At 42.7% G+C, this 10,930-nt stretch overlaps 1 protein-coding gene across 1 annotated transcript in view; it reads right to left on the bottom strand.

Moving 5' to 3' along the window:
- Positions 1 to 2,646: 2,646 nt before the first annotated feature.
- LOC127054538 (guanylate cyclase 2G-like) overlaps positions 2,647 to 10,930 on the bottom strand; it is a 35,059-nt gene continuing 26,775 nt past the window's right edge. The window contains exons 15-21 of the mRNA XM_050960774.1: positions 10,673 to 10,850; positions 9,373 to 9,513; positions 8,401 to 8,593; positions 7,853 to 8,027; positions 5,098 to 5,196; positions 4,050 to 4,141; positions 2,647 to 2,730 (exon numbers count right to left, since the gene is read on the bottom strand). Coding sequence (XP_050816731.1) covers positions 2,647 to 2,730; positions 4,050 to 4,141; positions 5,098 to 5,196; positions 7,853 to 8,027; positions 8,401 to 8,593; positions 9,373 to 9,513; positions 10,673 to 10,850 — 962 coding nt within the window. The remainder of the gene's footprint in view (positions 2,731 to 4,049; positions 4,142 to 5,097; positions 5,197 to 7,852; positions 8,028 to 8,400; positions 8,594 to 9,372; positions 9,514 to 10,672; positions 10,851 to 10,930) is intronic.

Here is a 10,930-nt window from a genome sequence, read left to right as displayed (position 1 = left end):
ATCAGAGGATATACCTCAGCTCTCTCTCGCTCAGCTCCCTGCACCCCTTTGAGCAGGGCACCTCTGCCAAGTCCCCTCTGGGTTTGTCTGGAGAGCCCTCTCCCAGGTCTGTCCTAGTTCCTGGCCTCCCTCTCTCTCTCTGAAGGAACAGTCTCTCTCTCATAGGAAGACCTGTCAATGGGCTACCATCACATGAAGCCAACCATCAGCTGAAGCCCAAACTCATCACCAGGGTCCTGATGACAAGGCACAGGTAGGGCTGAGTCCAAATCCCTTAAAGGGCCAGCCCATCTTGTGACAGTGACTTTCTTCCAGAAGGATCTCAAAATGTTTTACAAATGAATTCAAAAACTGTAGCTCCAATTCTGCAGTCCAGCTGTAGGAGTTTTGCTCACTGAAGTTAAGAAAGGTTTGGCCACATCAGCACTTCAGGACCGGCTCTTAACTTGTTGTAAGAATTATTTCACCTCAGTCAACCCTTGGTTGGGATGTGGCGTAACAGTGCATAGCCACCTAGCCTAGGAATTTAGGGTGGCCCTAATTCTTCACTCCCTGAGCTGTACTCAGCCATCATGGAGATTAACAGCTGCAATGACTCCCTCATTTCCAGGCTGCCTGTGCTTGGTATAATGGGCCTTACACCAGAAGAGGATTGGGTGTAGCAGAGCTCTGCTTTGCTTTGCCTCTTCCTCACCTCATCTCACCCATATTCTCTCATTCGGTGGGAGGGGAAGGCTGGTGTACACCAGTAGAAAATTCCTGAACAGGGTAGATTCTCCACTGTTATTCTATAGTTTTATGGTCACTTGCAGCCTTTGCAGATCAGAAAATCTGGCCTTTTGGGTTTTACATCTCAACCAAAAGGTAAAAATATCTTGAAAAGAAAAATGCCAGTCTCCAAATTCTTGATGTGCCACAGCAGAGCGGTGCAAATGTTTCCTGATCTTTTTCCTTCCTAATTATATAAAGCTTTCGAAATGCATAACATGCTTTCTGTTTCCAGGATGTTTTTGGTGGGCTATGGTGGTGAAGATGTTTCTCTCACCTCTTAAAGAATACACTGCATAGGATTGCAACATACTCTCTGTCTTGTCTTCTAATCAACTAGTAAGGGAACATAGGAAGATACAGAACTGCATCTGCCTTGAAAGGGCATCTCCTGTGGGTAGGTATAGGATTTGCCAAAGTTTTAATGCAACAAGCCAAATAATCCTCATAGGGGAAAGACTGTAGGCCAAATGAATTGCTCATACAGATCTTACTTATCTCATCCATTTATGACAGAATTGAATTTTACCCAGTGAATACGCCATAACGTGGTGCAAAGACCAGTTTAATTCCCTCTATTTCTTATGTACCAAAGGTCAAATCCTACCACTGATTTTTAAGAAAAACTTCCCATTGGCTTTAATAGAGATTTCTTCATGTGCATCTGTGACAACTGCCATTTTGGTCATGACCAGGGATTGAGCCAGGGAGCGCCAAAACTTTTACAACTTGAGTTTAAGTACTGGCTTATAACTGGGAGCTTTAAGAGACCCAGATGCTGTGCAGATTGGCCATGTGGTGGTGGGGTGCGTAACACACACTAAACACTTGGTTACGCTTCTATGCCAGCATAGACCCCAGCTGGATTGAGTTTCAAGTGAGTCTAGGAGTTAATGGGCAAGGAATAACCTGCTGTTTTCAGAATGAACAACCAAAAAACAGTGTGGCTTGAAAATGTTATTGTAAGTGATAATCCCAGCTCAGAGCCCAGGAACTGTTATTCACAGTCCTCATGAACCACGATGCCATTACACCGCTGTGCCTCTGTTGAACTCAGACTGTCGTGCTGGAACTAGAATATTTGGATAACACACAATAGGGTCAGATCCTGAACAGCGTAATTCCACTGCAGTCAATGGAGCAACACTGGTATAAACCACCCAAGGTGTCAAGTTAATGACTCCATAATCTCCTATATTTCAATAAGGATACATCTACACTGCATGTCTCCCAGCACAAGCAGACAGACAAACACTTGCTTTGCTCTAGGTAGCATGTTAAAACTATCACGTGTGGACACGATAGCACGGGCTAGCCACCCGAGTAGGGACCGAGGGGATCAGGTGGGCTTGTACTCTGGTGTCTAGCCTGTGATGTGCAGGTATTCTTAGCTTGCTAGCTCAAACAGAACTAGTGCATGCCTGTCTACCTGGACTGGGAGGCGCGCTCCCAGCTGCAGCACAAACATAGCTCCTAAGAGGCAATGCCACACCTAGTAGCTTCGATAGACCCGGGAGCGCCGCCAGTTTTTTTGGTGCTCTAGGCGGCGGAAGGTCCCGACCCCGACAGAGGTGGCAGAAGGTCCCGCCCCTGAAATGTCACCCCCCAACAGAGGCAGTGGAAGGTCCCACCCCCAAAATACCACCCACAACTGGGGCAGCCGAAGATCCGGCTGTTGAGGTCACCGCCCCCCAAATGTTAGTGCCCTACGCGACTGCTTAGGTCAAATAATGGGTTGTGCTGGCCCAGAATCGACCCATATTAGCTCACTCCTCCAGTCCTTGAACTGTATATCTGCATTATCAGCATATGGATTTAACACCCTTCCCTACGAAAACCTTATCACTATCTTACCTGCAACATTTCCTTCAAACAGCCTCACAATTCGTCATTGAACTCTGGGAGAGCCAAGTGAAGGTCAGCTTTTCCTTTTAACCAAAATGTTCTTTGTTCTCCCTTTCCCTGACAACAGAAAGAAGTGAAGGTAGAGTTGTACAAAGAAATCTGGGCAGGGTGGGGGAACTTGCATTGATTGTAAGTAGAGTTGGCCCAAACTAGGAATGTCTGGATTGTGGCATAATTTGGTATTTCAGAATTTGATTTTGTTCCAAATTTTTCAAAGGTTCCCCCAAACTGGAAATCTTGGGGAAAAAATTGTTTTGGCGACATCCACATGTGGCGTTTTCAAAATGAAATAGGCTCCCTTGAACCATGGCCACCCCTAGGCATTCTGTCACCCAGGACAGAAAACATTTTTGGTGTCCCTCATACTCAAAAGGTGCAATAAAAAAAACCCAAAAGACCACAACAAAAATCAAACCAATTCCCTCCCTGCCTCCACGGATTTGGCACCTCCAAAGTGCAATGATCTGGTGCCCCTCAATGTCAGTGCTCAGGGCAGACATCCTGATTTCCCACCTCTAAGACCAGCCCTGCCTGAAACCATGGCTGCTACTTACTGAAATTCCTACTGTGCTTGTGAAATTGACATGAATGTTGATTTCAGTCAACAGCTGCCTGGACTCCCAGGTTCTGTAGCTCCCAGGCAAGCCCACTACAGGAATTGCTTTGGGGCAGGAGACACCAGGGCTTCCATTCTCCCTGACTACCTGGGTCCTAGAGTTGCCCACTTGGAAGCCCAGGGTCCCTGGCCCCAGCCACGGACCCTGGAACTCAAACCATTTTTGTCAAACATTTCAGATTTTAGAAACGGGTATTTTCCAATGAAACTGTTCCATTGGAAAACTTTTGACAAGCTCTAACTGTAAGGTCTTTGGAGCCGGAAGCATCTCTTGGTTATACCTTGGTACAGTGGCTAGCATGATGAGGCCACGGTCCCTAATTGGGGCCTCAAGGCACTCCAGCAACATAAGCAATAAAGAACAGTAATATCAACATAGAGCATGACAAGGTATATACCATGCACAGGATCCAAGGATGTGAGACATGGAAAGGGCTGTGAAAGCACAAAGAATTCACATCGAGTCCTGTTTTTCTGGAATGCTTAATTCTAGTTTGCTAAGCACTGTCCTATGTTAGGCAGATGGGTATCATATACAAAACATGGCGGTGTCTGATTTAAGTCACACTATAGTACTGAACACCTCTACATGTTTGTTGTTTTGTTTTTACACTGATGCATTAACATCAGTTCATATCCAGGAAAGCATATGTTCTGCATACATTGTACGACCTTGAAAATTCCTTCATATGCTGTCTAATACAATAGATCTACCTATTTGGCATGATAGGCTCCCATTCTGCACTCTCAATGTTCATACCTTTACTGTTATGATACCTCTTTCTTGCAAGTCATACCCGCCGATGGATTGCAAGGCATTAGCAGTAGTTGTGGAGACGTGGATTCGGAGAGCTACAGCAAAATAAATCTATTTACTTATTTTATAAATGTATATGACTGGCTGGCTGGAGAGTATAAACTAGTTAAAGAGGCAGGATCAATCTCTTTAGAACCTAACGTTTAGCTTCCTAAAGGCTGTGTTTCATTTTTGGCCTGAATCTTTCCTCCTGTTCAGAAGGGTTTGTAATTAAGATTTAGGCTTTAGTCTGACTCCATTTAAAATGAAGTCACTTGATAGAAATGGTCTCCAGGGCAAAAGCACAGTGTTTATTATATAAACCTCAAACTTTCTCTTTTCATTTTGGGTATTGTAACATCCATGGCTATCTAGGTCCTCACAGTTGTCACTACGCTGCACAGTATGGTCATTCAGAGCTTCGTGGCATCAGTGGGAAAGAAATGAGCAAGCAAAGACCTCTCCATGTAGTAGTATAGGGGTCTATGATGCACAGTCATGTGTGTCTGAGGGCAGTTACAAACCCACAAAACACCATGTTCATTTTAAATTCTTCAAAGGTTGAACATCCCAGCTGGTTGTGAAACATGAAACATTGTCACTGTGGATAGCAGTGGACAGAGCAATGAACTGCGACTCAGGACACATGGGTTCTATTCCTGGCTCTGGCACAGGCCAGTTGGGTGAGCTTGGGCAAGTCACTTCACCTCTCCATCCCTCACTTCCCCCCACAGTAAAATAAGGATAATGATCCTGACCTCCTTTGTAAAGCTCTCTGAGATCTGCTGATGAAAAGCACCATATAAGAACTGATGGTTGTTATCTGACAACAATGATCTCAGATGTAAGACACCCTCAGGGTTCATCAAACTGGGTTATGAGAGCATTGTATAGCAAAGGTTTGACACAAAAAATGTCAATTAACAATGGGTTAAGTGTAACACTGCCTCTATTTGTGGTTAAAAACAATTCCATGAAGGACGATTGCAAACCCATCGTAAATGGTACCTACGCAAACTGGTACTTTCCATCCTTGATGCTGTATTAACAGTGTCTCCAAACAGGCAGTACCGTGGCATTGTGATTCCCACCACTCCTGCAACAACAGGTCCTAAAGTACAAAACAAAGCACAAGTTATCAAGACAGAAAGTGTTATGCAAAGCAATTCTGCCCTGCACTGGGACTCCTGACTAGGCACTGGAGAAGCATTTTAAATGAAAGAGTGTCATAGTCTCCTATCTAGAGCCCAAGCATAGGTATGTGCAACTCCTAAATTCTAATCCCAGCTTTGATGCCAATTTCCATTTTTGACTTGCTCAACTGATGGTTTATTGTCTCAGTTCCCGCAACTGCGAACATGGCAACAATCCCTAGCTAATCTGACTGTTGCTATAAAAACTAACATGCATACAATTTCTAGCTCTGCCAGGGGCCTGCTGGGTAACCTTGGACAAATCACTTAATCTCATTACTCATCTATAATGGGCATAATAATACTGACCTCTTTTGTAAGGCTCTTTATGATCAATGGAGGAAAAAGAGCTAGGGATTATTAAAACAGCATAGAAATGCTTAGTTGTGTTATTAGAACTGAGACATGTATGAAGATCAAAATATTTAGACAATTATTTCCCCAACCTTTGCAGTTGTCACTGAAACACCCTGAGAAAGGAACATTGAAATTGTCATAAGAATGGCCCTATTGGGTAAGACCAAAGGTCCATTTAGCCCAGTATCCTGTCTTCTGTCAGTGGCCAATGCCAGGTGCCCCAGAGGAAATGAACAGAATAGGTCAACATCAAGTGATTCATCCTCTGTTGCTCATTCCCAGCTTCTGGCAAACAGAGGCTAGGGACACCATTCCAGCCCATCCTGGCTAATAGCCATTGATGGATCTATCATGCATGAATTTATCTAGCTCTTTTGTGAACCCTGTTATGGTCTTGGCCTTCATAACATCCTCTAGCAAGGAGTTCCACAGGTTGAAATACTTCCTTTTGTTTGTTTTAAACCTGCTGCCTATTAATTTCATTTGGTGACCCCTAGTTCTTGTGTTATGAGAAGGAGTAAACAACACTTCCTTTTCTACTTTCTCTACACCAGTCATGATTTTATAGACCTCTATCATATCTCCCCTTAGCTATCTCTTTTCCAAGATGAAAAGTCCGAGTTTTATAAATCTCTCCTCATACAGAACCAGTTCCATATCCCTAATCATTTTTGTTGCCCTTTTCTGAACCTTTTCTAATTCCAATATGTCTTTTTCGAGATGGGGCAACCACATCTGCATGCAGTATTCAAGATGTGGGCACACCATGGATTTATATAGAAGCAACATGATATTTTCTGTCCTATTATCTATCCCTTTCTTAATTATTCCCAGCATTCTGTTCGCTTTTTTGACTGCTGCTGCACATTGAGTGGATGTTTTCAGAGAACTATCCACAGTGACTTCAAGATCTCTTTCTTGAGTGTTAACAGCTAATTTAGACCCCATCATTTTATAAGTATAATTGGGATTATGCTTTCCTGTCATACTAAAGGAGACAAGTGGTCCATCTACAACAACATCCTGACTCCAACAGTATCAGATGCTTCAGAGTAAGCTTCAAAATGTTCTATAGCAGCAGGCAGTTGTGTAATAACCTGCTCATAAAGGAGATTTCTTCCTGACCTCTGTCAGTTTGAGAACCTAGGCCTCCCATATCCCAGGTGACTGCCCTACATACACTGGGCCAAAAAGTTATAGGGCACATGGCCTTCTCTTCCATTTTTGCAGATGAAACTATTTTGCAAATTTTTGTCAAATTTTTTAATAAGTTTCATGTTGTCTGAAACTGCATGTTTTAACAAATAAACTATTCATCTGAAAAATTTTGCCCAGCTGTAGAAATTACAGCTCCAATGGTAGGTAATGTTACAAATCTAGGCCAGTATTTGTGAGATGACCTTGAATACATGCATTATCTTTTCAGGAAGAGTCCTACCACTGAAATGTACTTCTAAATCATCTTGCTGGTATATGCTGCATTGAGTTTCCCCGCAAACTCTTCAGTCAGCATAGACTCCAAGCTGTGCCAGTATTGCTTGGATAGGAAATGAAAAGCACCAATTAAGAATGGAGTTGTCATTCTTTAGATGAGAACCAAAGCAGAAGCCCAACATTACTATAATCATTGTAAAATGTTTGCATAGCATTGTACATTTACACAGTGATTTACAAACACAGGAAAGAGCATTGTTAGAGCTTCTGAATGTCTTATATTAATGTTCTACATCTTGATAGAACCTTTCAGCTATGGATCTCAGAGTTTAAAAATAGAAACTAATAAAACTCCCCAGCAATCCGTGAGGATACTGCATGTTAATATTGCCAGCTTGCTGATGGGAAAACTGAGATACAGAGCCATTATGTAAGTAGCCAATGTCAGACAGCAAGTCACAGCTGAGGTATGAAGAGAATCAGAAATTCCTAACTCCCTGTCTCATGCTGTAACTGCTCAATACGTGCTACAGTGAATTAAGGATGAACCCCATACCCGAAGTTAAAACAAACCAGTTCTTTACTCAGGCAAAAATCCAAATTAAGGTTGAGGGGAATTTTGGCTGAATTAGGACTGGAGGATAAGCTCCCTGGCTCATCTTAACCTGGGGCTTGACTCATCCTGAGGTGAATTACAAACGTGAATTATGTATTTGTGGCTCAATTTACATGGACCGAGAACAAATCTCAGTATCGGAAGCAGATGAGACTCACGCTACTTACCTGTGTTAATGCCAATCCGCAGCTTCAGCTTCTCTTCGGGCATGTGCCCTATCTTGAAAGGGATCATTGCACTGAGGAAGTGCAAAGACATTGTAGCAATTTCCTCAACGTGCTTCATTCCATTGCGGATGGGAAGGCCACTGGCAACCATGTAGGCATCTCCAATTGTTTCAACCTGTAGCAAGGAAAACAAAGCACTTAGGCAGCACGTTATGTGCCTGGGGCACAGGGCAAATAATAGCCAATATTAGAGACAGTGCAAACTAGCAGACTAAGCTTAAACCGGCAGTTAAGATCTTCTACATTCTAGTCATGGTTCTGCCACTGATTGTACTCAACCATCAACAATTGGAACAGTATCAAGTCAGTGATATTACTGGGCTTTGGATGCAAGTGACTACAGAGAGGGGAGCCTGACTGTGTGAGTACTCACTCTCTCTCTCCAGGAAACTTCCCTTGACTTTGATAGAAGTTCTGCAAACACACTGCTTGCAGGACTGGGCCCAGCAACTGTGCTGCCTGAGAACCAGGGGAGCAGCGTGTCTCACCTTGTATACATCATAAGTTTTAATGATGTTATCGAACAGGCTATACAGGTCATTCAGGAGATTAACCACTTGCAAGGGGTTGCTGAGAGAACACAAATTGGTGAATCCAACAATATCTGAGAAGAAGATGGTCACGGAATCAAAACTCTCAGGCTCCACAGATTTCCCAGCGATAAGCTGCTCTCTGATAAAGCTGAGACAAGAGGAGAAAGTGATTATTTCCTTTATGTTTGTTTACTTGCTCTCTCTCTCTCCCTCCTGCTCAGAATAGATCCATTTGGCCTTAACGTCCTGCATGTTTGGGAAACACACCAAGTGGTCTGTTTAAAGCACTTCTAAGCCTGCCTTAAAAATCCCCAAGCCAGATTCAATCTGGATTTACACCAGCATCCACTTTGGCAAAAGGTCCCCAGATTAAAGCATCTACTGGAGGGAAGGAGGGTGCAACAGAGAAAAGTGGCTACTTGCCAGAGAGGTGTGTGAGGGTGAAGGTCAGTGGAGCACAAGAAGTTGATGGTATGAAATGCATTTTAAAATAATGCTGGTTGGCCTGGATTCAGCCTAGACCTACAAAATATTTGACAAGGAGTAAGGGAGCTGGCACACTAAGACCACAGCTTATGTTGAACAGTTCAGTCTGATTGTTTCCTACTGCTCCTCATGTCTAGTGTACCCGGCTATAGTCCTTTGTCTTAGACTGTCAGCTCTTCGGGGAACAGTCTTTTTGTTCTAGGTTTCTACAACATCTAGAACAATGGGCCCCTGGTCTCTGACTAGAGCTTGTAGGCACTATCACAATATAATGAATAATAATTCATTGCTTAATTACCATTCATTAGTTAGAGCTTAAGGCTGTACTACCAATGTTTAAGTGACTATAGTACTTTGCAACGCATTCTGAGACAGAGCCTTTCATACTCTGTGTGTCTTGCACCAAATTCTATTGTCGACAAATCAAAGTTGTTTGATTACCTGGGCAACATTGCTGACAAAAGTTTATCTGTCTTTTTCTTCTCTGCCACCAACTGGGCTGTCCTTTCTTCCACCACATCCTCCAAGTGATTGGCATACTTTTCCAGTTTGTTTACCATGTTATCCAAGATGCTGATGTGGCTAATGGAATTGTTCAAACAAATATTGTTTTTAATTTACATAATAGCACGAAGTAATACAAAATATTGATGGGAATTGTATTCCACTTCCACTTCCATCAAAGATCCCCTCTAGCATCTAGAGTTCATGGGGGAGAAATGACTTCTGATACTTGGCTACTCCCCATTATGGGCCTTTCATCAGATCTCATAATTTAACTTGGATAAGAAATATCCATGGAGACTATACATGCTGCAGATAGTGTTAGTACTGACCCAAGGCCCCCACATAGTCTTTGGGAGCACTGTGACGCCAGAAGGAACAATTTTCAGATGAAACATCAAATCAAAGTCTCTTACAAGACTCAAAGTTCTATCCTGGCATCCCAGCCAAATTCCGCTGTGGATAATTATATGCTAACTACTTAAAGATATCATCAACGTAAATATATTTTATCTGATTTTTTTACATACTTATTATTAGTAACACTTAAGATACTGTAAGTGGAAAAGATTAGAGCATAAACTGCCTGTTTTGTTTAGTCTACTTTGTATAGCCCACAGTTTCCACCATGTGGGTCTTTCACTTAAGAGAGGAAAGAAAAACATTTCACCACTAGGAAATATGTGATTGCAAAAATGCAAACATTGACAAGGAGGAGCTACAGTACTTGGAAACAACTTTAAACTCTCTTCTAAAAACTGACTATATTTCAAGTTAACTACATCTATTTAACCTCCCATCCCATCCCTCAACTATGGTTTCAGCTGGACATTATTCATACAATCACAGAAATGAAGGGCTGGAAATGGAGGTCATCTAGTCCATCCCTTTGTGATGAGACATGACCAAGTAATCTAGACCATCCCTGACAGGTGTTTGTCCAACCTCCAGTGATGGGATTCCACAATTTCTCTTGGAAGTCTAGTCCAGAATTTTACTATCCTTATAGTATGAAAGGTGAGATATTGGGAAAATCTAAGTCTTTATCTTCCTGTTCTAAACTATCCTGCAGTGGTGCTGTGGGCTGTTAAACTCCATCTCTGATGCAGCTGCATTTCAGCCATGTATGAGTAATCCCTATGTAATGGATGCTATCTATAAAACACTTTGGGAGCCTCCTGGATGAAAAGCACAATGTATATCTGGTATCATTCTCAGACAGGTAAGAGAAACTCACCCTTCGGGGCTTGCATCTCTTAACCCTTTCTTCACAGAGGAGAATGTTGGCCTTCTTGCTGGATCTTCATCCCAGCAAGTTCTAAGCATTGAAATGATCCTTTCACTGCATTTCTCTGTTGACAGGGATGGCCGCAGTGGGACGAGCCCAGTTGGGTCCATGAGTCGGTTTATTATCTCTGTATTTAGCAAATGTGATCAATCAGGATTTGAGTCTATTAATTATTTTAGTGTCCCTAAGTTTGGAGCAAATTGTCCT

This window comes from Gopherus flavomarginatus, chromosome 6 (assembly GCF_025201925.1).
Source record: "Gopherus flavomarginatus isolate rGopFla2 chromosome 6, rGopFla2.mat.asm, whole genome shotgun sequence".
In the NCBI taxonomy this organism is placed as follows: domain Eukaryota; kingdom Metazoa; phylum Chordata; order Testudines; family Testudinidae; genus Gopherus; species Gopherus flavomarginatus.
The sequence above is the reverse complement of the archived record's forward strand: the minus strand, read 5'-3'. Positions and strand labels throughout refer to the sequence as shown.